Below are 27,078 nucleotides of genomic sequence, written 5' to 3' on the forward strand. Positions count from 1 at the left end.
GAACTGTTTGGCCATAATGACCATTGTTATGTTTGGAGGAAAAGGGGGGAGGCTTTCAAGCTGAAGAACACCATCCCATTTGTGAAGCACGGGGGTAGCAGCATCATGTTGTGGGGGTGCTTTGCTTTAGGAGGGACTGGTGCACTTCACAAAATAGATGGCATCATGAGGAGCGACAATTATGTGGATATATTGAAGCAACATCTCAAGACATTAGTCAGGAAGTTAAAGCTTGTTTGCAAATGGGTCTTCCAAATGGCAATGACCCCAAGCATACTTCCAAAGTTGTGGCAAATGGCTTAAGGACAGCAAAGTCAAAGTATTGGAGTGGCCATCACAAAGCCCTGACCTCAATCCTCTAGAAAATATGTGGGCAGAACTGAAAAGGTGTGTGCGAGCAAGGAGGGCTACAAACCTGACTCAGTTACACCAGCTCTGTCAGGAGGACTGGGTCAAAATTCACCCAACTTATTGTGGGAAGCTTGTGAAAGGCTACCCGAAACGTTTGACCCAAGTTAAACAATTTAAAGGCAATGCTACCAAATACTAATTGAGTGTATGTAAACTTTTGACCCACTGGGATTGTGATGGGGGGTGGAAGCTGAAAAATCATTGTCTCTACTATTATTGACATTTGACATTCGTAAAATAAAGTGGTGATCCTAACTGACCTAAAACAGGGAATTTTTACTAGGATTAAATGTCAGGAATTGTGAAACTGAGTTTAAATGTATTTGGCTAAGGTGTATGTGAACTTCCAACTCCAACTGTAAGCAATAAGAAGATCATATTGCCCTTGACTCCTGTGTGTGACTTGATAATTCATCAGTATTGTGGAATTTGTATTGTGTTGAGTCATGCAGTAGCCTATTTTTATTCAGCTCAACTGTTTTTTTCATAGATGTGATGAGGAGAAAAAAAATCTACCTATTCATTATCACAGAATCTGTTTTCCTTGATAATTGTCAGTAAGGCCGGTATGGTTTCCTATAGAGACCAGCTGAGCAGCTGACAGCCAATGGATGGTTCCCAGGGTAGTGAGCCTGATTAGGACCTTTTATCAAAATGATCACCTATAGCCTCGCATTCCTAACATTCCTGCCTGTCATTTCCCCTTGAAAGAGCTCTTTTGTGTCGTTACTTGGTTCCACCTCTAGAGAGAGCTACAGCGGTGTGTGCTGTAGCTCAACAGAGGCAAAGGTTTTGGAATGGAGTAGTGTCAGATTTGAGAAGACGCGCGCACACACACATTCAATCTTTATTTTAAGTTAAGGTAAATCACTGTAGACATTCACAAACTGATGACTTCATTCAGAATAGTTGGCTACTTTTATGGGTTACACACGTAAAAAATAGCTACTGTTTGAAACATTGACATAGGTTTGAACTTGTGTGAAGTAAGTTATCGAGCCAAGAATTGTTCCACCTGTAATTGAACGGTTTAGGCACGTGTCATATGTTCCGTGTCAACTCATTGACTTCATCGTAGTTGTCTCTGCCGTTGAGGTGCTTTACAGTGTCAACAAACAAGCTGCACATTCCCACAGACAACTGGTCTGTCAATCATTCATTGATTTATGGTGTACCTGTGTAGCTCAGTTAGTAGAGCATGTCACTTGTAGGTTCGATTCCCGGCACCACCCAGAAGTTAAAAAATATATATAAAACAATATGCTCGCATGCCTCTAAGTCACTTTGGATAAAAGTGTCTGCCAATTGGTTTATTATTATAATTGTTACTACTACACTGTGGCCAGTTTGTTAGGTACACCCATCTAGTATTGGGTCAGACCCCCCTTTGCCTCCAGAACAGCCTGAATTCTTTGTGGCATGGAAACGTTGCTCAATTGGTTTCAAGGGACCTAACGTGTGCCAGGAAAACATTCCCCACACTATAATGCCACCAGCCTGTACCGTTGACACTAGGCAGGATGGGGCCGTGGACTCATGCTGCTTACGCAAAATCCTGACTCTGCCATCAGCATGACGCAACAGGAACCGGGATTCGTCCTCTGCTGCATTAGCCTATCTGTGACAAGGACCAATGAGTTGTGTGTTCAGAGATGCTGTTCTGGCTCGCCTGTTTGGTTGCACGATTCCTTTCATTTTTCTTTCGACCTCTCCTCAAGAAGCTGTATGCGCCCACAGGACTGGATGTTTTTTGTTTGTCGCACCATTCTCAGTAACCCTAGACACTCATGCTTGAAAGCACAGGAGGGCGGTCCGTTTCTGAGATACCGGAACCGGCACACTTGTCTCCGACGATCAGACCTAGGGCTGTTACGGTGACCGTATTACAGCCACAACGGCGGTCACGAGTCACGACCGCAGTCAAACTCCACGTGACCGTTTTGTCACGGTAACTAGGCTTGTCCAAGCTCTGATGCTGCTGATGGTCATTAGTAGTCTACCAAACTTGCAAACTGCCTGGTACTGAGCACTCTCTTGTCCCTCTCATCACTCTGACATCAATGCAAATGTAACGTTCAATCAAACAGTAACTGAATGCCTCGTTACCTGTCTGCTTGCGTCATATAGCATGCCACGGCCACGTCTGTTAGCGCAAACCATTTTATTCACACAGTTCAACTCAGGCTATATGAGTTTGATTGTCTTTTATTGTAGGCTAGTCTTTAATGGTTGAGTAAATGCACTTCTGTGACTGCGTAGGTTAATTAGGCTACTAATTAACTTAGTCTTAGGCAATTATAGCTAGGCTAGGGGAAGAAGCAACTGTTGATTCCTTCATGCTCCCAATCATAGTATGAGATGGACTTTCTGCACGTTGCTATTGGTATTACTTAGAGAAAACATCTATCATCCAGCAGGGGTTACTGTGTTTCATAGCAGATTATCACATTTTTAGGTGGGCTAATCTGTGTTATGTATTGCCACAGACTGAGTTTGAGTGTAGGCATTTATTCATCTCTGCAAGATTTTTTCCCCAGGAGTGATTCAAAATTAACGATACTTTGTTAGGCTATAGGCCTAGCTATTCACAAATTCGCCTCGCAGTCAACCAGGCAACGCTGACTGGTCTGGCAATTGTCAAATCTGCTCTGGACGAGATTGTCAGTAAATGGAATGTGTTTGCGGACTTGAAGGGGTTGCACATCCCGCTCTGACATACCTTCTTCTTACCTCCATCCCTCTAACTAACCTTATCCCCTTAGCTATTTCTCCTCTCCCCCTATCACTCTAAACAGACTGATTACATGTAACCACATCACTTACTGCTAATACAGTTCAGTACAACAGGACTGAAGGAAGATTGCTGTTCTCCATGCTCAACAGGGATTTCTGACTGACTGACACATTAAGCATTCACTGAAATCTCCTGCTCCTTTGTCAGTTCACTTCCCCCAATAGTCCCACTGTGAAAGAATGGCCCATTTTTAGAAAGCAGAAACACCTATTGAGGAAATATGTGCTTCGGTGTAGAATTTAGCGTGCCCTGAGATATTGTGGTGGTGTTGATTTAGCGTTGTGTTGAGGTTGGGGCATCTTAGGTGAGCTGCTATGCTAGTGTCTTCTCTCCTCCTCAACAGTTCTCTCCTCAAACTGTCCATCCAAACTAATCTATCCATAAAATAAGAAAAGTGTTTCAATTAAGCTGTCAGCAACAGCTCTAACATTCAGCTGGCCTTCTGTACAAACAACACATGCACATTATCGGCTATATGGTTGACTTCGAGTGTGCAATACGACACCTGAGTGACATCACATCCTCTCTGCCTGGTGCGGAGCTCCACCTAGACTCGTCTCACCTTCCACCACTTCTCATGTTACAGAGAGGGAGAGACCTCCCCTCCACTTACCAACCACTTTTCCTCAGGAGAACTGGGATCAAATACTATTTGAATTCTCTCAAATACTGTTTTGCCTCCTGTGAACTTTGCCATGAGGAATGACAGGCTTCGGAGTCTGCCGGTATGCCACTGCCTTATAACTGGTGTACCTTATTTAAGAAAGTCAGCTGCACAGACCAGGGGAGGAGGGACTTTGCAAATTGAGTGAGTGAGAGTGTGTGTGAGAGAGTGAGACCAAAACACACAGTGAAATAGACGGAGGAAGGAAGAGAACAACGTGAGCCAAGGGAGTAGGAGAGTCTTGGGTTACAGGAGCGATAAGGCGGTTGGGTTTGTTGGCGAGGATCATAGCAGGGGATCTATTTGTCCTCTGTCTGTATCCCTCCCGACCGTGGACCCCAGGAGTGTTAGGGGCCGGTGGGCCAGAGGGGACAAGGGCGTGGGGTAGCATGGGACAGAGTGCCAGCGACGCAGAGACAGTGCCCCGGCAACACCAACCGCAACCTGCTCAACACAACACTGGTGAGTCCAAGGACAGAACAGGAACCTGTACAGAACCTGAGGACATGAGCTTTTGTATTTGTTTTTGGAGGAGGAGTTTGAAGTAGCCGACTCAGGAAAGCGCTATTTGTTTGTTTTAGCGTGGAAGAACCTGCTTTTGTATTGCTGTCTATGGACGAGGAGTTTGTTTGTTGAATGTTTTGTAGAGAACTGTTTGTTAGCATGGAACAGAAAGGTTAGGTGGATATGGAAGAATTGTGTTGCAGGGGTTTTTGTGTTGGAAAGCGAGAGAGAGAGAGAGGAGGCGGAGATGGGCAGGCACAGACAGGTGAGGGAATGTATGCTGATGGAATGTGGTGATTGTGTAATACACCAACCTCACCGACCCACACTGCTGTCTAAACTCCTCTTTTTCCCTCACTCTCTCCCTCCCCCCTGTTTTTACAACGGAACATGGGATTCTTTATTAAAAACAGGGAGTGCAAGGCACCAGGCTGTATCACAACCGGCCGTGATTGGCAGTCCCATAGGGCGGTGCACTATTGGCCCACTTCGTCAGGGTTTGGCCGGTGTAGGCCGTCATTGTAAATAAGAATTTGTTCTTAACTGACTTGCCTAGTTAAATAAAAAAAAATCTGCCGTTGTCTGTCTCAGGATTCCATCTCTTATTATGGTGCTGTACCGTTTGCCTAGCCTAAAGCCCCCATCGTTCCTCTCTCTAATATACAGAGACAAACACAGAAACCTGTTTTTGCCTCTGTGACTTTGTCTGTCAGAGGGCGGAACACATAACTGTTGAATTTGGACAACTTGACTGCTCCATAGTAAACTGTGCAGGGAGGGGTCTCTTGATGGTGTGGTGGCTCAGTGTAGTTTATTAGGCTTGGATTGTGAGTTCTAGTCAGTGAGAAGAACACATTACAGTTGGATTTAGGCCTAATTGTCTCTGTACTATGCTGAGTTTAGGTGGGGGTGGTGGCTCATCTGAGATTGTCTTAGACAGGTTGGAATAAAGCAGCATGCTAATTTCTGTGGACAAAGTCATCTCTATATTATCCTGCTTCTTCTTGTGCTCAAGTTTATTGGGCTTGTATTGTGAGTTTCTAATCCGTCTAACTTAGTAGGGTTATTTGCTTAGTAAAAATGTGAACCACATGACACGGTCTGGTCAGTCAGTGTTTGCTGTGTAATGTTGTGGACTTTAATAGGTTAGCATTGTTTTGTTGTGCACTGTACTTTCAACTCTTTAATAACTAAACAAATTGTGTGCCTTGGTTTAGCTATTTTTTTCTGAACACCTGGGTTTTATATTGGAGCCCGTTGGGGAATGTTAATGTAGTGTAGGCCTAGTATTAGTTGGAATTGCGTACTTTACACTGATTGACTTGGTAATGTAGTTATTACATACAATAAACTTGTAACACATGGTGACAAATACAGTGCAGCACATGCAGTACATTCGGAAAGTATTCAGACCCCTTCCCTTTTTCCACATTTTGTTATGTTGCAGCCTTATTCTAAAATGTATAAAATAAAAAACGAATCAATCTACACACAGTACCCCACAATGACAAAGCGAAAACAGGTTTTTAGAAATTTGTGCAAATGTATTACAATTTTTTTTTTTTATTATACATTTACATAAGTATTCAGACCCTTTGCTATGAGACTCGAAATTGAGCTCAGGTGCATCTTGTTTCCATTGATCATCCTTGACGTTTCTACAACTTGATTGGCATCAACCTGTGGTAAATTCAATTGATTGGACATGATTTGGACAGGTACATGCCTGTCTATATAAGGTCCCACAGTTGACAGTTCATGTCAGAGCAAAAACCAAGAAATGAGGTCGAAGGAATTGTCCGTAGAGCTCCGAGACAGGATTGTGTCAAGGCACAGATCTGGGGAAGGGTACCAAAAAAATGTATGCAGCATTGAAGGTCCCTCAAGAACACAGTGGCCTCCATCATTCTTAAATGGAAGATGTTTGGAACCACCAAGGCTCTTCCTAGAGCTGGCCACCTGGCCAAACTGAGCAATCGGGGGAGAAGGGCCTTGGTCAGGGAGGTGAACAAGAACCCGATGGTCACTCTGACAGAGCTCCAGAGTTCCTCTGTGGAGATGGGAGAACCTTCCAGAAGGACAACCATCTCTGCAGCACTCCACCAATCAGGCCTTTTTGGTAGAGTGGTCAGACGGAAGCCACTCCTCAGTAAAAGGCACATGACAGCCCGCTTGGAGTTTGCCAAAAGACACCTAAACAAGTTTCTTTGGTCTGATGAAACCAAGATTGAACACTTTGGCCTGAATATCAAGCGTCACAACTGGAGGAAACCTGGCACCATCCCTACGGTAAAGCATGGTGGTGGCAGAATCATGCTGGGGGGATGTTTTTCAGCGGCAGGGACTGGGAGACTAGTCAGGGTCGAAGGAGAGGATCTGCAGAGAAGAATGGGAGAAACTCCCCAAATACAGGTGTGTCAAGCTTTGTAATGTCATACCCAAGGAGTGTCGAGGCTGTAATCGCTGCCAAAGGTGCTTCAACAAAGTACTTTGTTAAAGGGTCTGAATTTTATGTAAATGTAATATTTTGTTTTATTCTTAAAAGCTGTTTTTGCATTGTCATTATTGGGTATTGTGTGTAGATTAAGGGGGGGGGGGGGGGGGATTTAAATACATTTTAGAATAAGGCTGTAACGTAACAAACTGAAAAAAGTGTAATTGTATTTCTTTAGTACAGTACTCTCCTGTGCATGCTTCCACTGCATGCATGTATGGTATACCACCACCGTGCTATGCTCATAGTAATAGAATGTCATTCGAACTTCATGGTTACACTACTCAATGCAGTTGTCGGAGACTTTGTTGACTCAGTGCGTGTCATGTCATTGGTCATTTACCTTATGGACCATTCAGAATGACTGCTGGTTGAGTAAGAGCAAACCAAGGCTTCTCTAGCAGCTCTCTGCTTCTCTCTGCTTGTCATGTTCACCACGAAACAATGGGTACATTCACCTTGACAATATTGTCACAGATTTCTGTTCAAACAAGACCTGTGTGTGTGTGTACTATTGGTGTGTTGTAAAATATGTAGCCTGCATGCCAGTAAGACAGTGCTCAGCCTGTAGATGGATGTCAATCTGTTTATCTTTGATGGCATGTCAGTCCCTGGGGAGCAGTGGTTACCGTCAGTCAGTCCAGGGTTGTTTGACTCTGCAGTCACCTTTTATTGACCAACTCTGATACCTGCCTTCTCTTCTCACGTTGTCGCATTCTATTGTAACACAAGGTCGCCTCGCCCCACACAGACAGAGCCCCTTCCAGCACCAATTAGTGTCTGTCTGTCCAAGATACAGTAAGTGTCAGGAACAGCTGTGAGGCTAATGTGTTTGACAGAGGGAAGCTTCAACGCCCACCACCGCTCCCTGTCCCCCGCATCACTGCAGTGCCATACAGTTCAGGTTAGGACCTCTCCGCGGTCAACTGGGGATCACACGAGACCCATATAGGAACTAAACGGACAAACAGACTATCTCAAAGAGATACATGCATCTGACAACATGGTTGTGAATTTAAATGGTCTTAAAAAGGAACACTCATTTGAATGAGATTAATCATTCACAGCAATGTAAACTAAGGCTTAGACTTAATCCAAAATGAGTTAATGTACTATACAATGTAGCTAAGCTAACAGTTATGGTAACTTGGCATAGTGATTGCTGGTGTTTTGAAGTTCAGTTAGTACTGATAGTTCTGGTGACCATGATAATGTATGATTCCTCAGTTGTTCCTGTATGGGACTGTCTGTACCCAATTGAAATGTAATATCCTGAGCTTTGCTGCTGCTACATTTAGCTTAGACTAACCTTGAGAAGAACTACAGTATTGCTGGGAACTGCATCTCTGAGTTCACTGTTTCCAGACCAGCACAATTACCATGTGGCCTGGATGTGGAAGTACAGTATTTACAGTATATATTATGCATACTAGATGCATGTTTTCAGATGAATATTGGCATTAGGTCTGACATAATCTGCAGGCTAGATGCTACAGACAGAACAACAACTGACCTCAAAGTTCTGCTGGGATTCTCTAATTGTTTTGTTTTTGCTGCCACTGACTGGCTTGTCTCGCTCACTCTCAAACTGTTTTCTGTGGAACTGGCGCCTGCCTGCCTGCCTGCCTGCCACAGGGATATCAACACTCTAATTCTCCCCTTATGAATCCTGGCCCCGTCTCGCACGACTTGCCATGTCTTGTCTCCAACCCCTCTCTTTTTGCTGTTTTGCTCTCCCGCTTTCTTTCTCTTTCCTCTCTCTCCCTCTCTCTACTAGTCTTTTAAAACATTTATCTATTTGTTTAACTAACACCCTTGCCCTCAGTGAATTTCTCTGGTAACCTGTTTTTAGCATTAGTTTACCTATTCATACTATTTAGGGGCATAATATACCTGTCTCTGTCTGTCTGTCTCTGTAAAATTATCAATCAAGTGATTTCGATCTGTTGCTCTTTGCTTACCTTTCATCCCTCTTTCTCATGCCAGGGTGTTTTCTGGTAAGAGTCAGAATACAGGGGGATTAGGGAGAGATGGAAGGAGTGGGATGAATGAATGAATGAAATTGAGGATGCAAATTGCCACTGTCCTAAAGTGTGACCCATAGACTGGATTGTTGTGACCTCATCAATGTAAGGCCGATGACTGTAAACATATGTCTGGTGTTTTTATATAGATCTCATGCTATTCAAAGCTTCCTGGTTTGTTCCTTAGGGAGTGACTCAGTAAGTCAACCATCAACATGCTGTGTATCCTAAGCACCGTCCTCTTGTGCAGCAAGTGTGTGTATGTGTGGTTGACTCATCACCTAAGAATGTGTGGATATTTCACGCCCATAATGAGTCTTCCTTGCTCTATTGCATGGTTTACAGCAGCATGTGATGTCATCAGCTGGAGACCAGTTATGAGTCATGGTTTCTGGGAGACTAACCTTATCCTCTCCAATGTGTTGCTTGTTTGTTTATTCTGCTCTCTGTCTGCAGTTTCTGTAGTAATTATGTTTGTACTCTTGACAGGAAGTGTGTTGGGCTTATGTTTGTATTGAAACCATCCCACTCTGTCTTTCCATTCTGGTGGGGAGAAGTCTCAGTTCAATGTTAGGAACTCGGCAGCCAATAAGAGTGGAATTCAGAGCAGCCTTCAGCCTGGCTCAGTCTGTATTGTGGTCTAGTATAACACACTGTACAGTCGTTGCAAAACGTTTTGAGAATTACATAAATATTAATTTTCACAAAGTCTGCTGCCTCAGTTTGTATGATGGCAATTTGCATATACTCAAGAATGTTATGAAGAGTGATCAGATGAATTGCAATTAATTGCAAAGTCCCTCTTTGCCATGCAAATGAACTGAATCCCCAAAAAACATTTCCACTGCATTTCAGTCCTGCCACAAAAGGCCCTCCTGACATCATGTCAGTGATTCTCTCGTTAACACAGGTGTGTGTGTGTTGACGAGGACAAGGCTGGAGATGACTCTGTCATGCTGATTGAGTTCGAATAACAGACAGCTTCAAAAGTGGGGTGGTGCTTGGAATCATTGTTCTTATGTCAACCATGGTTACCTGCAAGGAAACACGTACCGTCATCATTGCTTTGCACAAAAAGGGCTTCACAGGCAAGGATATTGCTGCCAGTAAGAGTGCACCTAAATCAACCCTTTATCGGATCATCAAGAACTTCAAAGAGAGCTGTTCAATTGTTGTGAAGAAGGCTTCAGGGCGCCCAAGAAAGTCCAGCAAGCGCCAGGACCATCTCCTAAAGTTGATTCGGCTGCGGGATCGGGGCACCACCAGTACAGAGCTTGCTCAGGAATGGCAGCTGGCAGGTGTGAGTGCATCTGCACGCACAGTGAGGTGAAGACTTTTGGAGGATGGCCTGGTGTCAAGAAGGGCAGCAAAGAAGTCACTTCTCTCCAGGAAAAACATCAGGGACAGATTGATATTCTGCAAAAGGTACAGGGATTGGACTGTCATTTTCTCTGAATCCCCTTTCCGATTGGTTGGGGCATCTGGAAAAAGCTTGTTCGGAGAAGACGAGGTGAGTGCTACCATCCGTTCTGTGTCATGCCAACAGTAAAGCATCCTGAGACCATTCATGTGTGGGGTTGCTTCTCAGCCAAGGGAGTGGACTCACTCACAACTTTGCCGAAGAACACAGCCATGAATAAAGAATGGTACCAACACATCCTCCGAGAGCAACTTCTCCCAACCATCCAGGAACAGTTTGGTGACGAACAATGCCTTTTCCAGCATGATGGAGCACCTTGCCATACGGAAAAAGTGATAACTAAGTGGCTCGGGGAACAAAACATTGATATTTTGGGTCCATGGCCAGGAAACTCACCAGACCTTAATCCCATTGAACTTGTGGTCAATCCTCAAGAGGCAGGTGGACAAACAAAACCCCACAAATTCTGACAAACTCCAAGCATTGATGATGCAAGAATTGGCTGCAATCAGTCAGGATGTGGCTCAGAAGTTAATTTACAGCATGCCAGGGCGGATTGCAGAGGTCTTGAAAAAGAAGGGTCAACACTGCAAATATTGACTCTTTGCATCAACTTCATGTAATTGTCAATAAAAGCCTTTGACACTTATGAAATGCTTGTAATTATACTTCAGTATTCCATAGTAACATCTGACAAAAATATCTAAAAACACTGAAGCAGAAATCTTTGTCGAAATTAATATTTGTATCATTCAACTTTTGGCCACGGCTGTAATTTAACATGACAATGGAATGTAGCACCAACCAGCTCAGGCCTAGTTCATACTGTAACGTTACTGTTGAAGACATACTGTAGAGTTAGTTAGGGCCCAGTCTATAGAGGAAAATCGATCCCTTTTTTACGAATAGGGCAGCAGTAGGTCTATTATCATTTTCTATCCCCCTTGCCTTCATCTTATGTCTTGTAATAAGCATCATGCCACTCCCCTCCCTCTCTCCCTCCCTCTCTAGATGATGAGGTGGACTTGCAGCATAGTACGACAGGGAGCGAGGGGGGGAACTCATCAGGCGAAACCCCTCCCTCCAAACGCAAGGGCAAGTTCTCCAGCTTCGGCAATATGTTCAAGCCCTGGAAGTGGAGGAAGAAGAAGAGCAGTGAGACGTTTCTGGAAACCTCAATAGGTACCTCCCCTTTATAAATAGTAACCTTGATGTATGGATTGTACAACTGTAAGGACCTGTTATTTTAAGTCAGCTCAAGTCTTCATGGTCTCAGACAATGTTACTCATCAAGCCACTTCAGTTACGGGAAAATTAAACATTTGTTTACTTTCAGTGTTGGAGAGGAAGATCTCGGTAAGGAGACCTCGTCAGGAGCTAATCGACAGGGGAGTGCTGAAAGAACTTCCAGAGAATGGTATGCAGACCAATGCCCGTATCCACAAAGCCTCTCCGAGTAGGAGTGCTGATCTAGGACCGGTTTAGCCGTTTAGATCATAATGAATATGATTATATGGAAATATCCTAGATCTGCACTCCGACTCTGAGATGCTTTGTGCATACGGGCCCTGATAGGCAAAGGACCTACAGAGATACTGGTAGCCTATATTTTATCAACGAGTAACAAAAATATAGTAGGGTAACAATTTTAGAGAATATTGATGTCGAATATCTTTGCTGACTTCAGATTCCTTATCAGTATGTGTTTCTGTGTGACAGAGAGCAACGATGTGAACCACTCCAAAGTTACGGGGGTGAAGAATGGCCAGCCAGTATCCATGGACGTTGACCGGGTCTCAGAGTCAGGGGTCAGGGGGTCGCGGGGGGAGCCAGGCCCAGGGCTCAACCCCACTTGGCTGCCCCAGGGAGTGGACCCCCGGCGGGGCACTGTCCCTTCTGATGACCCCCGGAGCAGGAGCAGGGTGCCCTCCGATGCCTCTCGCTCCAACCGAGCCCCACTGGACGTAGACTCGCACGCCAGGCTATCGGCCATAGATCTGGAGAGACGGAGCAGACTGCCCTCTGACGTGTCGGGGGAAAAGAGGAAAGGAGGGTCACTACCGAGAGGACCTGCTCCTGAGGATGGGAAGCACCGGAGGGAGGGGAAAGAGGACAAGCGAGAGGAGAGGAGAGATGGGAAAGAGGAGAGGAAAGGAGAGAGGAGAGATGGGAAAGAGGAGAGGAGAGCGGATGGGAAAGGGGAGAAAAGAGATCCGTGTGATGAGAGAGAAAGAAAGGATCAGAGGGAGGAGAGAGACCGGGAGGGAGGCGAACGGAGGAATGATAAAGACAAGGAAAAGAGAGACAGGAGAGATGACAGGGAGAGGAGAGAAGATAGGGAAAGGAGGGACAGAGATAATCGAGAGGAGGACAAGGAGAAGAGAGATGGGAAGGGAGAAAAAGATGACCGGAGAGAGGGAAAAGAGAAAAGAGACGAGAAGAGAGATGATCGAGAGAGGAGGGATGACTGGGAAATAAAAGATGACAAGAGAATCGATTGTGAAAGGAGAGATGCTCGTGATCGCAGGGACGATGGTGAGGAGAAGGATAGGAGAAGGAGTCCTAGGGCTGGGAAACCAGAGACTATCTTGAGACCTGTAGAAGGGAGTCGTCCGGTGGTCAGACCCCACTCTGAGATGGAGCTGAGGCCCAGTCTCCAGAAGACCTCCTCAGAGGACCTCCGTACCAGGGTCCGCCCTGCCTCCGAGACTTACTGTGGAAGCACCTTGCCCAGGTACATACCATCTGAGGAGACCAAACGAGGGGAAACCCGCGGAAGAGCAGGTAAGAAACTGCCTGGGATGTATAAGTATATCCTCTCACTTGTACGTCTGAAGGTTGCTCTTCAGTTGTTGAAGTTCAACAATTATTAGTGGAAAAAAGCATTTTAAAGCAGTTTATTGGGCACTTTGCAAGGCAATGTCTGCTAGTTGAGTGTCTAGAAGATTCTTTCCATTCTACTGTGTTGTATATACGGTAACTCGTACATCTCCTTGTTCTCATCCCTGTGAAAGGTGTGAGGACTTGACCAGTATCCGTCTTTAGTTAGTTAATCTGTTAAAAAGCTGCTTATTGTCTAACGTTGAGTTGCAGCTTATCTCAGCTCTGTGTTCTATGTGCTCAGCACTGTACAGTAACAGTGTGTGTTTTTGAGGCTGCACTTTGAGCCCCAAGGACCAGGTGGAATAGAAACACTTATTATCCTTCTGACTTCCTGTCTGTCTCCGTGTTTTGTCTCTGTCGGTCTCCGTGTTTTGTCTCTGTCGGTCTCCGTGTTTTGTCTCTGTCGGTCTCCGTGTTTTGTCTCTGTCGGTCTCCGTGTTTTGTCTCTGTCGATCTCCATGTTCTGTCTGTAGAGTCCACTGGTGTCCGCTTCGCTCCTGGCCCCGCCCCAGACTCCGCCTTTAACTCCTCCTCCCGGAGTGCTCAGCCTCCTACCAAACAGGCCATGCTCCCTCCCAAGGGCCAACCCACCACCACCTCCTCCACGGAGCCTGGCCGGACCTCCACCCCACCTTCCTCCTCCTCCTCCTCTACTTCCTCCACCTCCTCTGCTATAGCGGTGGCCAAGCCACCCAGGACTGTTTCCCTGGTCATCAGTGATGACCCTCCTCCTCCTCCCAGCCCCGTCCCCCCTGCGCGGTTTAGCCATGTACCCCCATCCTTCACCCCGGGAGAGTCGGCCACTCCTCCCCCTGTACCCCCCCATGCCAAGCAGCCACCTGTACCCCCACCCAAACTCACCAACCGCAACAGCAACCCCGCTCTGTTTGGTGAGTTTACCCTGCCTCTGCTCCCTGTTTGTACTGCTGTTTCACATTTACATTTTACAATTACTTTTAAGTCATTTAGCAGACGCTCTTATCCAGAGCGACTTACAAATTGGTGCATTCACCTTATGATTTCACAACATAATGTACTGGTTATCATTGTTTTACGTAGGTTTATGGATGAGGTAAGTCCTGTACCCCTCAAGTAAAGTGTTACAATTACATTTGACCTTTTTGAACCCAAATCAATGACTCTGGTGTTTCTAAGTGTCCTTTGCTGTTTCAACAGAATATGTCCTCCTGCAGTATAGTGGTTGGTCTCGATGTGTACTGAAACACAGGGTGTTCTATGCAGTACCTAGGCCTTTTCTCAGTTAGATTTGCTCAACTCTTGCATCCTCTCTCACATCCTTTTGAAAAAAGTCAAAGGTAATCGAGGAGAGGGAATGTGGAAGAAATGCGTTTGTACTGATCTCCACTCACATCAGGCTAATTACTTTTACAAGGGTGGATCCCAAAATAAATGTATAAAGTGATATGTTTTTATGTTAGTTGTGCAAGACATTTTTATAGATAAAACGATAAGTAGCATATCGTTTTTAAACGTTTGCATCATTTTCTCCTTCGAGAAAACAATGGTATGTGGCAGATTTCGAAACTCTTCCGTAAAGGACTTGAGTAGAATATACTTGTGCTTCCTCGCCAAAACAAGTCTATTGAGGAGGGCAGGACCATCTTCCATTTGCCTACTAACGAATTTACACGTTCCTCGACCACTCATCGATATTCCGGTCACAGAGTAGAGAGGGCGGAGGACAGACTTATGTCCAAACAAGAAAAGGCCCTAGTCTGCAGTTTGTGTACAGCGAGACAGTCTCCAAAAAGAGGGGCAGGCAAGGGCTTTTCTTTACCGGGTTTATTCAAGCTCCGCTCTCACATATACACACACACACAATGCTGTGCTGGCGCTCCTCCAACATGCCTGGAGCAATTCCAGAGAATCCAGGGCTCTGATTGGCTGCCTCAGTTTTCCACATCCTCTGCCCCAGCTGCCTTAGGTCTGGAGCCCATTCCAACAGTCTGTATAGTAACAGTTGTTGTGACTAGGGCTGTTGTGGTGACCGGTAATTAGTAGCCTACCAAATTTGCTAACGGCCTGGTACTCAGCACTCTATTATCCCTCTAATCACTCTGACATCAATGAAAATCTAATCAAACACTTCATGAGATGCCATGAGCTCATGTTGCGCAACATTTCTATAGGCTATGAAATTGTGCGAGAAACACTGATGGCCTCTATTAAAAAGAGGAGGATCCCATTAGATTTCTATAGGCTAGGCCTAGTGTATTTATTTCTCAACTTTCCTAATATTAAGCAAATATTAAGCACATTGCTTATCTTTACAACAGGTGTATAGCCTACCTGGTTGGCATTAAAATGAACTACAGGAAAAGCATCCTCCATTCACTATTTAAGTGTAGAGATTACATGTATTTTTTCACCTGCCCCTGTTTCAAAACAGATGCATGATAATGGTCCAATCTAAATCAAAACGGATTTCACACGTATATGTAAAGTTAATACTAAATCATGAATAGTCTGATGGATGACAAAATTAGCCTATCACTTGTGAGTTAGATATTATCACTTGTGTATAATGCCCAGCTTAAGGCAAGAAACAATGCCTTTTTTATTATTTTAACTTTTTCGAATCCTAGTCCACACCTCATGTAGCCTAGCACATAGGCCAATATGTTTTGATAAGGTTTGCGTCACAGCTAAAGTGACCAAATGGCTTCTTAAAATGAAGCACATGAAACCGCTTTACAACCGGTGTAGAGCCTAACTGGCATACATAAGTAGCGTGTGAGTTTCAAGTTTGGGGTAGATCATTTTCACCATAAAAATGCACCTTTATAATAAAAACATTGCATGTATAATTGCATTTGTGGTCACTTTTGATAAAGGTGTTTTCCCGCTAATGGAACATTGACGCTTATAGCCTACAGTGTGTGCATTGTTGCACTTATAGTGTGAAGCAGGCAGCACTCAGGGAGAAGGGCTGCAAAAGGCATGTTTTTTTTAGGGTGCATTATTTCCACACAGAGGATTCTGCCGGGAAATTCAAAGCATTATCAGGTGCTTCTCAAATTGTGAACGAGAAACTGACGAAGTGTGAACAGTCTGCACAAAAAACAAAGCAGAGCTCATGCCTTTCAAGTTACTTTTTTTCAAATCATCATTAGTCTCATCATGCAGCCTTACAATGTATTAAACATCTAAAAATCCAGCCCAATGTTTGTAGACCAACTAAAGTTACATTATTAACTCTAAATTAACCATATAGAAGTACCTATTTCGTTGTTAACAGCTCAGCATATGTCCGCACTCCCTCATCATTTGGAGAAAATACCCATTATTTTTATTCAGCTTTGTTCAATTGTATTCTTCTTACTATAAAATAATGCCATGGAATTCTAAGCAAATCTTGTCTGCTAAATGAACTAGTGTAGCCCACAGCCATATGGCATAGCCAGATCAGGACAACTCAGTAAGCTATTCTGTTCTTATGAAATGGACTACATTTTCTTCATATCATGTTTCTTCAGACCTGTCTAAAATAAATAATGGATTTATTGTGAAGGTGTAGGCTATATTACATGGATTTATTAGACTTTTAAAATGTAGATGTTCCAAAGGTCCGCATCAGTGGCTTGTAGGCTGTGTGGTAGCCAGGAGATGCTAAATGTGTTTTTTAATTAATGGTCAATTACCATGAGACCGACAGTTTATTTTCTTGACAATCACCCGGTGATGGAATTTCGTGACCACCACAGCCCTAGTTGTGACACAATTAGAAAAGTCCTATGCCATTCTGAAGGCATAGTCCTCATAGATACGTTACTCCATTTTACAATAGCATCTGGTTGACAGTTGTGTACAGCAGAAATTATAGTTAGTATTCATTATGTGGATCTCCTCCCTGATAGGCATTCTGAGTCTGTGTTCTGATTGGCTGCTACAGTGACACACAGTGCATGTCTCCTGGCTAATCCCAAGAGTGGCGTTTGTCAATGGTTATGTAACCCTGTCATTGGTCGTAAACCATACAGGATCCACAGAATACAAACATCCATTCTGTCACTGTATATACTGTATCACAGTATATACATACAATAGGCTAACGTCCTCACCAGTCTGTCAACAGACAATCATGCTGCCTGGCAGTTTTCTATATCCGAAGCCTATCTTTAGGTTAAATATTAGATATAATAAGATGTTAGATATTGAGGTAATAATCTGCCTAGCTGGGCAACAGTGGCCAGTTATTCAATGTCTCGCACCGTCAACCAGTCCGCTGAAGGCCTTGACCTCTGACCTCACTCATCTCTGGCAGCGTCCACATTGAACAGAGCCTCAAGGGTCCACGGTCCCCATCCTCTGCACTACTGGACAAGTTGGAGAAGGCAGGGGGAGCTGGGCCTCTACCTCTCCCTGTCCACCTACTACCTCCGCTACCGACGGGCTGAACAAGCCTGTTCAGATACCCTGTCCTGAGGGGCACAAGCCTGCCATGCCACGCTGTCCATTCATGGGCTTAGCACTGAATAACCGTAACCGCTCCACAGCACGTGTTATGACACCACCAAGTCTGATAGGTTAGTCTGACAGGAACTGATGACATTGGAACAACTGTTCCCCGTTCTGCCCATAGCAAGTGATGTGATGCACCACCAGCATAGATCGATCATCCCCCACTTTATTCATTGCATGTCAGATTGAGTTGTGGCTGAACTGACTGAACTAACTTGACTTGGTTGGAATGAAAACAATGCATGGAAGTTAGGCTAACTGCCAGGCAGTGTGCCCCAGCTTGCTGGTTGTGTCGTCTTTGACTTTAAAGAGAGGTCAAGAGAGACTGCTGAGGCGTGTGAAATGACTTACAAATAATGGATTAAGACTAATAAAATGCTTTTCAGGTTGTTTTCAGGCTTTAATACTGCACGGAATGATTTCCATCTGAACCATAGGATAAGATATGGGCCATGCTGCTAATATCCAGACCTGATATCATCATCCTTTTTCAAATAGTGGGGCAAAAAAGTATTTAGTCAGCCAGCAATTGTGCAAGTTCTCCCACCTAAAAATATGAGAGAGGCCTGTAATTTTCATCATAGGTACACTTCAACTATGACAGTCAAAATGAGAAAAAAATATCCAGAAAATCACATTGTAGGATTTTCTATGAATTTATTTGCAAATTATGGTGGAAAATAAGTATTTGGTCAATAACAAAAGTTTATCTCAATACTTTGTTATATACCCTTTGTTGGCAATGACAGAGGTCAAACGTTTTCTGTAAGTCTTCACAAGGTTTTCACACACTGTTGCTGGTATTTTGGCCCATTCCTCCATGCAGATCTCCTCTAGAGCAGTGATGTTTTGGGGCTGTTGCTGGGCAACATGGACTTTCAACTCCCTCCAAAGATTTTCTATGGGGTTGAGATCTGGAGACTGGCTAGGCCACTCCATGACCTTGAAATGCTTCTTACAAAGCCACTCCTTCGTTGCCCGGGCGGTGTGTTTGGGATCATTGTCATGCTGAAAGACCCAGCCACGTTTCATCTTAACCTCCTTCCATCAGCAAGGGAATTGAAGATGAAACGTGTGAAAACCTTGTGAAGACTTACAGAAAACGTTTGACCTCTGTCATTGCCAACAAAGGGTATATAACAAAGTATTGAGAAACTTTTGTTATTGACCAAATACTTATTTTCCACCATAATTTGCAAATAAATTCATAAAAAATCCTACAATGTGATTTTCTGGATTTTTTTCTTCTCATTTTGTCTGTCATATTTGAAGTGTACCTATGCTGAAAATTACAGGCCTCTCTCATCATTTTAAGTGGGAGAACTTGCACAATTGGTGGCTGACTAAATACTTTTTTGCCCCACTGTATATCCCATCCATCCACAGGGTAAAAATGCATTGTGCCTTCATGAAACTAAACAACTCATCATAATCCTTTAACCAGTTTCCTTAAGTGTGAATGTGATGCTTTGATGCCCTCTTTCCCTCTGACCTTCTCTCTCAGTTATGTCCTTGTAAATGACCAGTATTCATTCTGTTGTGTGTTTTTTGTTCCATAGCGGAGCTCTCTCAGGCTGGCAGTGGTGTCATCGTGTTTCCTGCCCCCACCAGGCCCTCTCCACCCACTCCGCCCAAGAGGATGACCCCCGTCACCAAGCACCTCTCCGACGACCCGTCCCCTGAGGCAGAGGCCTCCTTCCCCTCTAGTTCTGCCCCTGTTCCAGTCCCCATACCTACTGTCTCTGTACCCCCCAGCACTGACCAAGATGACAATCAGGACACCCTTAAGGCAGTAGGCTTCCAACTACCCACCTCTGACCCTGCACCACGACCTCTGTCCCATATACAGATTTCCACTCCTAGCTCCCACCCCAACCTACCTCTCCCCAACCCTGTCTCCGTCCCCCTCTCTATCCATCAGAAGGATCCTCCCAGCCCCACCACAGAGCCACCCAGCCACCCCCCAGCCTCAGTCCCAGCCATCCCTCTGCACATCCTGATCCAGCGGGCCCTGTGCTCCCCCAGCCCGGCCCAGGCTAACCCAGACGGATCCCAGAGAGCCCACTCCATGCTGTTTGAGTCCCCTCCAGAGTTCCTCACTGAGGCTGGAGGCCGACGCTCTCTACCCGTCACCATAGAACTGCTCAGACTGTGAGTGCTGAACTTATCATGCTTCCATAATGTCACAGCATATCTATTAACCAATATCAACTGGATCAATATTGATGTTAGGCTAAAAATGTGGCTCCAATCATTACAACAGAAAAATTATAGACATACTTCAAACACACGATCACACTCTATTCAACAGACTCAATTATTGACATTTATCCCTCTTTCTTTCGATCCCTCCAGACCTGAGGATGATGACTTCAACATGGAGGAGGAGTTGGAGAAGCTTCACCCCAGGCGGATGCTGCCCTCCCAGTCCCCCAGGCAGCCTGAGCTGGAGTCCAGGAACAGAAGGGGTCTGATAGGGGAACCCAGGGTCAGTGTGATTCCAGAGGGCCGGGGGCCCGGAGACAGCAGTGAGGAGGATGAAGATGAGGAGACGGACTCTGACGGACCCATCCTCTACAGAGATGACGATGAAGACGAGGACGAAGATCCACCAAGTAAGTAGATCTGAAGTTGGTTGATGATATCACATGGGTCTGGTGTTGAATGTAGTAAGTAGATCTGAAGTTGGTTGATGATATCACATGGGTCTGGTGTTGAATGTAGTAAGTAGATCTGAAGTTGGTTGATGAAATCACATGGGTCTGGTGTTGAATGTAGTAAGTAGATCTGAAGTTGGTTGATGATATCACATGGGTCTGGTGTTGAATGTAGTAAGTAGATCTGAAGTTGGTTGATGATATCACATGGGTCTGGTGTTGAATGTAGTAAGTAGATCTGAAGTTGGTTGATGATATCACATGGGTCTGGTGTTGAATGTAGTAAGTAGATCTGAAGTTGGTTGATGATATCACATGGGTCTGGTGTTGAATGTAGTAAGTAGATCTGAAGTTGGTTGATGATATCACATGGGTCTGGTGTTGAATGTAGTAAGTAGATCTGAAGTTGGTTGATGATATCACATGGGTCTGGTGTTGATTTCAATCTCAGAAGAAGTACAATAGTATTAGGAAGACACTTTCATTATTAGTGAACATCAATAAGGGAAATTCAATTTGAGCCTGTATCTTTTGATTTTCTTCCTTCATTGTATGCATTTTACTACTTGCAGGTAAAGCTAAACCAAATGAGTAGTCTAATGTGATGTAGAGCGAAAGTATAGCCCCAAGTTGAACTGTCTGTTTTTGTCTGCACCACCCAGGTGCCTTGGCGAGCCGTGTGACGAGGAAGGACACCCTGGCCCTGAAGCTGGAGAGACAGCAGGAGAGAGAGGAGCAGGAGGGAGGAGAAGGACAGGACGGAGTCGCCTGGCAGAGCAGAGAGCAGTGGGAGGCACTCAGGAACAAGATCGGTACTACGCTCAACAGGTAACTACATCTAGAGACTGGTGTGTGTTGTGGGGGTGTGTTCCCCTATCCTGAACAGGCGTGTGTTGTGTGTTTCTCTAATCAGGAGGTTGAGTCAGAGACCCACAGCAGAGGAGTTGGAGCAGAGAAACATCCTTCCAGGTAACTCTCGCGCTCTCATATTTTTGGTCTGCATTTTTATGTCAGGTTTTATTATGTTTCCAGTCAATATCAACTTCATGCTTCATTCATTTCCCCTCAATTGCTTTAATGTCCGTTACGTCTAGATAGACAAGCATCTCTCTGGTTTTACTAGTAACCAAAACTGTATCTAATACAGTGTGAGATGTCAATGTGTTGAAGACATCTGCCTACCCTCTAGTGGTCTGTAAAAGTACTTCCATACAAGAAAAGATATGGCTTGCTTCACGGTGTAAGTTAACCATTGCACTTGTTTGTTCTTGAGTTTAGCATTGGGACCAAAACGGTAGTGCCAACACTTTAAGAATTTGAGATTATATTTTAGAAAACATATTTCCGCTCAGGTATCCAAAATGGAACGTTTTCACATGTCTTATGGTTGTCCTCAGACTACTCTGAAAGCACTACTTAAAAGCTTTGTCCTTAGACAGCTTTGTAAAAGGACTACACAATGTGCAGAGTGCGTATTAGACAAAGGACTTGTCCCCGAGAGGGGAAAGACGGATTTAAAACAACTCCTGTTACTCCTGTGCTGTGTAGATGCCAGGAGAAGCTCAGGGACCTGAGTGCTGGTCTAGTATCAGGTCCCCCCTGACCATATAATCATATTCATTATGATCTGAAAGGAAAAACGGATTCTAGATCAGCACTCCTATTCTGAGACGCTTAGTGAATATGGGCCCTGGTCCAGTCTACCTGCTCGCGCTCTCTCTCTCTCTCTCTCTCTGTGTCTAACTGACTGCAGTGTTTCTGTTCTGCCTCTGATGGAATGTCTTGTCTTATTGTAGCCAGGAACGAAGCTGATATCAGGGCAGAGAGGAGCGAGATCAAACGCAGACTAACCAGAAAGGTTAGCCTGACACACACACTGCAGAATGAAAACACACAAAGATACAGTACATTATCCGGCATATATACACACACTCCGGTGACAAAACAATCATACACAGATATACAAATAAAACACTCAAATGTAACTAATCACCATAAAGTGTTAACTTAGCATTTTAGTTCCAGACAGTCAGTGTGTTTTCTTTCTACCCCCCCCCCTCCCCCCCGGGCAGCTGTCCCAGAGGCCCACCATAGCAGAGCTTCAGGCCAGGAAGATCCTGCGTTTCCATGAGTATGTAGAGTGTACCACAACTCAAGATTACGACCGACGTGCAGACAAACCCTGGACCAAGCTCACTCCCTCTGATAAGGTGAGACTCAGTTAAGGGGCATTTTCATACATGTTCAACTTCATATTAATCATCTCCAGCACCATCTCAACATCTTGCGAAAATGGCGCGTTTCTATGTTTTGTGAAAAAAAGATGGAGGAAGATGGATGTTTCCAATGACATCATCAGTGTGCATCATGTGATTTTGACCAACGATGAGTATGCATTGACTACTAATTGTCTACTAATTGGTAGATGTCATCTTTTTTACTACTAAACATAGCTATTTTCATATGTTGAGGTGGTGCTGGAGATGATGAATATAAGGTTGTCAAAGACTGGTAAAAAATGGTAAGAGTGCTCAACTGTAATATAGAGTCATAGTAATAACAGCCTGTCACACACTTTTAAACCTTTGTACCTTTATTTATACCAGGAAGTCTTCTGAGGTTTAAACCTCTTCATACTGAGAGATCTTTTATCATTTCAGCAGGGTTTTGGATTCCAGACACATACTGTGTCAAACAAAAATCCCAAGAATGCAATATAATCGCTTCTTAATGGCTGTGCTGAGTTGTCCCCAGGATATTACCTGGCCCAGTGAAGCTAGGAGAAGAGGTTGAAACAGAACTTTCTGCTATTCAGAGGTTTAAAATCCGTCACCATTTCTTAGATGAAAACTGAGGTCTTAAAACATTTGCTTTTTTATTTTTTTTAAGTTGCAGAACTTTTATTGCCAAGTTAAAATATTGAGAAGTTCATATTTATGATTGGATGGAAGTTCTGAGGTGCCAGGATTTGGATATAAGGCAGGATTTGGATACGTGTGCCATCGCAAATAAACTAAATTAAACTAAAATAATCTAAACTCAGCAAAAAAAAGAAACGTCCTCTTACTGTCTACTGCGTTTATTTTCAGCAAACTTAACGTGTAAATATTTGTATGAACAAAAGATTCAACAACTGAGACAAACTGACCAAGTTCCACAGACATGTGACTAATAGTAATGGAATAATGTGTCCCTGAACAACGGGGGCTCAAAAGGAAGTCAGTATCTGGTGTGGCCACCAGCTGCATTAAGTACTGCAGTGCATCTCCTCCTCATGGACTGCACCAGATTTGCCACTTCTTGCTGTGAGATTTCTGGGGGGAAATGGCCCTAGCCCTCACCCTCCGATCCAACAGGTCCCAGACGTGATCTGGGCTCTTCGCTGGCCATGGCAGAACACTGGCATTCCTGTCTTGCAGGAAATCATGCACAGAATGAGCAGTATGGCTGGTGGCATTGTCATGCTGGAGGGTCATGTCAGGATGAGCCTTCAGGAAGGGTACCACATGAGGGAGGAGGATGTCTTCCCTGTAATGCACAGCGTTGAGATTGCCTGCAATGACAACAAGCTCAGTCCGATGATGCTGTGACACACCGCCCCAGACCATGACGGACCCTCCACCTCCAAATCGATCCCGGTCCAGAGTACAGGCCTCGGTGTAACGCTCATTCCTTCGACGATGAAACCGAATCCATCCATCACCCCCGATGAGACAAAACTGCGACTCGTCGTTGAAGAGCTCTTTTAGCCAGTCCTGTCTGGTCCAGCGACGGTGGGTTTGTGCCCACAGGTGACGTTGTTGTTGGTGATGTCTGGTGAGGACCTTCCTTACAACAGGCCTACAAGTCCCCAGTCCAGCCTCTCAGCCTATTGCGGACAGTCTGAGCACTGATGGAGGGATTGTGCGTTCCTGGTGTAACTCGGGCAGTTGTTTCCATCCTGTACCTGTCCCGCAGGTGTGATGTTCGGATGTACCGATCCTGTGCAGGTGTTACACGTGGTCTGCCACTGCGAGGACGATCAGCTGTCTGTCTTGTCTCCCTGTAGCGCTGTCTTAGGCATCTCACAGTACAGACATTGCAATCTATTGACCTGGCCACATCTGCAGTCCTCATGCCTCCTTGCAGCCTGCCTAAGGCACATTCATGCAGATGAGCATGGACCCTGGGCATCTTTCTTTTGGTGTTTTTCAGGGTCAGTAGAAAGGCCTTTTTAGTGTCCTAAGTTTTCATAACTGTGACCTTAATTGCCTACCGTCTGTAAGCTGTTAGTCTCTTAACGACCGTTCCACAGGTGCATGTTCATTAATTGTTTATGGTTCATTGAACAAGCATGGGAAACAGTGTTTAAACCCTTTACAATGCAGATCTGGGAGGTTATTTGAATTTTTTTGAATGATCTTTGAAAGACAGGGTCCTGAAAGAGACATTTTATTTTTTTACGGAGTTTATATCTGACTCCGCTGGAGAGAAGAGCAGACACTGGCTTGCTTGTCAATTGATTCTCATTGAATAAAGCCTGAAGTCTAGGCACTAATCGCTTGATCTATTTGTCTGTACCTTACAGGATTACAAAGTAGAACTGCTCTAGGTTGTTGCTGCCAGTACAGTGACTCCGGTGTGCATCTTCCCCTCTATTATTTTCTATCTAGGCTGCCATCCGCAAGGAACTTAATGAGTTCAAGAGCTCTGAGATGGAGGTTCATGAAGAGAGCAGGATCTATACCAGGTTAGTGTCCTATACAACACCAATGTCTATAAATTATTCAAAATGACTCCTCAGATTTAGCTGAACACTACACAACATTTCTTCCAACTTTATGATTAATATTTGATTTACTTATATCCAGGCCCGGAACTCGGAACTAACCAGGATTTCTCTAAAACTCAACTGTTGTTGAATGTTGTAAGTTGGAGCCCTATATCTTTCTAGCCAGTGTGCATCATAATTTTCCTCCATCCTCACTCCTCAGATTCCATCGGCCTTAGCTGTGCTCCCTGTTCTGGCTGCAAAAGAAGCACTAAAATGCAATACGGAGCCGGGGGTTTGCAGGACTTCAATATGGAACGCACAGACCCCCTGGTGACTACAATATCTAGTCCCTTGTCCTGGAACAAGCCTGTTCCTCTCCCGGAAGGCACACTATTGATGGCTGTATCTGAAACCATGGGCTGTCTGTGACCATGGACTATGAATCTGTTGATGTGGTCCCTTGGTCTATCCAGTCATTGTTGAAGCCACAGACTAGATGTGAGGCCCATCGGTCCAAGCCCTCAGATATGAAACCATGGTGGTACAGGTACTACTGTACTGCAGCGTTGAGCTTCCTGACAAGATGACCCACGGGGAAGCAGGAGGAGAACAACAGAGGTGGTGGTTTAGGCCTATTTCAGAGGACATTTTGTTACTTCCCTGTGCCAACACTGTGACTTACGATAGGCATGACAAAAGGGACAGAGATTGACAGAGAATGTCCTTTTTTGTTCATCACATCTACATTCTCTATGTCGCTAGCTAAGGCAAGAATATTCCCAAGAGGCCTTTCTGTACCTTCCCTCAACACTTTGCCATATTTTTATTTGAGGAGAGGAAAGAATTGTGTACGTATTGTATTGATTGTTGATCATGATGATGGTTGACATTAGTACACGGTGGTACTAATGATTTAATGTCCAAATAAATGAGATACTGAACTTTCTTAGACTACATGACACTGGTGAAACCCTCCAACTTGTGTGTGTATGGGTACCCACTGGTACTAGCCTTATCGCTTTTGGGACAATACATGGATTGGTATGGAAACTGTACAGAGGAAATGTGAAATGGCTATATGTAGCCTACATATATCGGTGACGGGTTTAGTTAAAGGAAACTTAAATGTAGCCTCAACTAGTCAGCTTACTAGCTGTTTTACATAGACCTAGATCTTATTCAACGGGCTCCATTCTCCCCATACACAATGATGTGCATTTTACTGTATTCTGTTGATTTTCTGACAGCCAGTAATACAAGCTGACTAATTGTTTTTTCAGGCATAGTAATAAGACACCGTATTGTAAAAATTTAATTGTACAATTTGAAACGTTAGAATAATTTAATAAGACATAACATAAAGCTTACATGCACTATAATTATTTCACGGATGGTGTTGAAGACCTGCGGCAGGAACATGGATATATTTTAACTTTTTTTTTTAATGTTACTTTGTATGTAGGCCAATGGTTGGCCTCAGCTGTATAAACTTATCCCGTAGATTTGACTTTATATTAAATAGTGCATGTCTTCCTAATGTGTTTTAAATATAATTAAAGTATTACAACAGTGCTATTTTCTAATAATGTTACAGAAATTGGTACCGAAAAAGCCTCCCCTTATTTTACAGATGTTTTTTATGAAGAGATCTTTAAAATTATTTGCAAACCTATTGTATAAATGAATGGTCAACTTGCACTCAAATTAAAATAAGTGGTTTATCATAAAGAATGTTGTCAACTTGTCATTTCCCCAACCATTTGCCTTTTAAAAAGTACTCCAGGTGAGGGCAGTATTACACAAACTGTATAGTTTGTCTGTGTCTTGCAACTTCTATTCTGGGTGGAAAATACAGGGCAATTGTGTGTGTTGTTTTGGGTCAACAATAGCCTTGAAACTATTATGAGTCTTTCCTATCGTCATACATGCAGATGAGAAGTGTAGTCTACTGTGTACCCTAGCTATGGCAATAGAGTATTATTGTGTATCTTC

The 27,078-nt window shown here is 44.2% G+C and overlaps 1 protein-coding gene across 10 annotated transcripts in view; it reads left to right on the top strand.

The window, feature by feature from the left end:
- Nucleotides 1–26,817, top strand: part of phactr4a (phosphatase and actin regulator 4a) — a 46,741-nt gene extending 19,924 nt beyond the window's left edge. For 6 of the 10 annotated variants that reach the window (XM_055894067.1, XM_055894071.1, XM_055894065.1 and 3 more), the window contains 12 exons: nucleotides 11,323–11,493; nucleotides 11,648–11,728; nucleotides 12,031–13,095; nucleotides 13,668–14,084; nucleotides 19,236–19,827; nucleotides 20,032–20,291; nucleotides 20,996–21,161; nucleotides 21,247–21,302; nucleotides 22,130–22,191; nucleotides 22,406–22,543; nucleotides 24,986–25,062; nucleotides 25,307–26,817. In XM_055894067.1, the coding sequence (XP_055750042.1) occupies nucleotides 11,323–11,493; nucleotides 11,648–11,728; nucleotides 12,031–13,095; nucleotides 13,668–14,084; nucleotides 19,236–19,827; nucleotides 20,032–20,291; nucleotides 20,996–21,161; nucleotides 21,247–21,302; nucleotides 22,130–22,191; nucleotides 22,406–22,543; nucleotides 24,986–25,062; nucleotides 25,307–25,322 (3,101 nt within the window). In that variant the 3' untranslated portion in view covers nucleotides 25,323–26,817. Of the gene's footprint in view, nucleotides 1–3,267; nucleotides 4,332–4,356; nucleotides 4,639–11,322; nucleotides 11,494–11,647; nucleotides 11,729–12,030; nucleotides 13,096–13,667; nucleotides 14,085–19,235; nucleotides 19,828–20,031; nucleotides 20,292–20,995; nucleotides 21,162–21,246; nucleotides 21,303–22,129; nucleotides 22,192–22,405; nucleotides 22,544–24,985; nucleotides 25,063–25,306 lie in introns of those variants that run through there. The other 4 variants (XM_055894068.1, XM_055894063.1, XM_055894062.1 and 1 more) reach the window with 4 other exon arrangements.
- The last annotated feature ends 261 nt before the right edge of the window (nucleotides 26,818–27,078 follow it).

This window comes from Salvelinus fontinalis, chromosome 32, assembly GCF_029448725.1.
Source record: "Salvelinus fontinalis isolate EN_2023a chromosome 32, ASM2944872v1, whole genome shotgun sequence".
NCBI classification, from domain to species: domain Eukaryota; kingdom Metazoa; phylum Chordata; class Actinopteri; order Salmoniformes; family Salmonidae; genus Salvelinus; species Salvelinus fontinalis.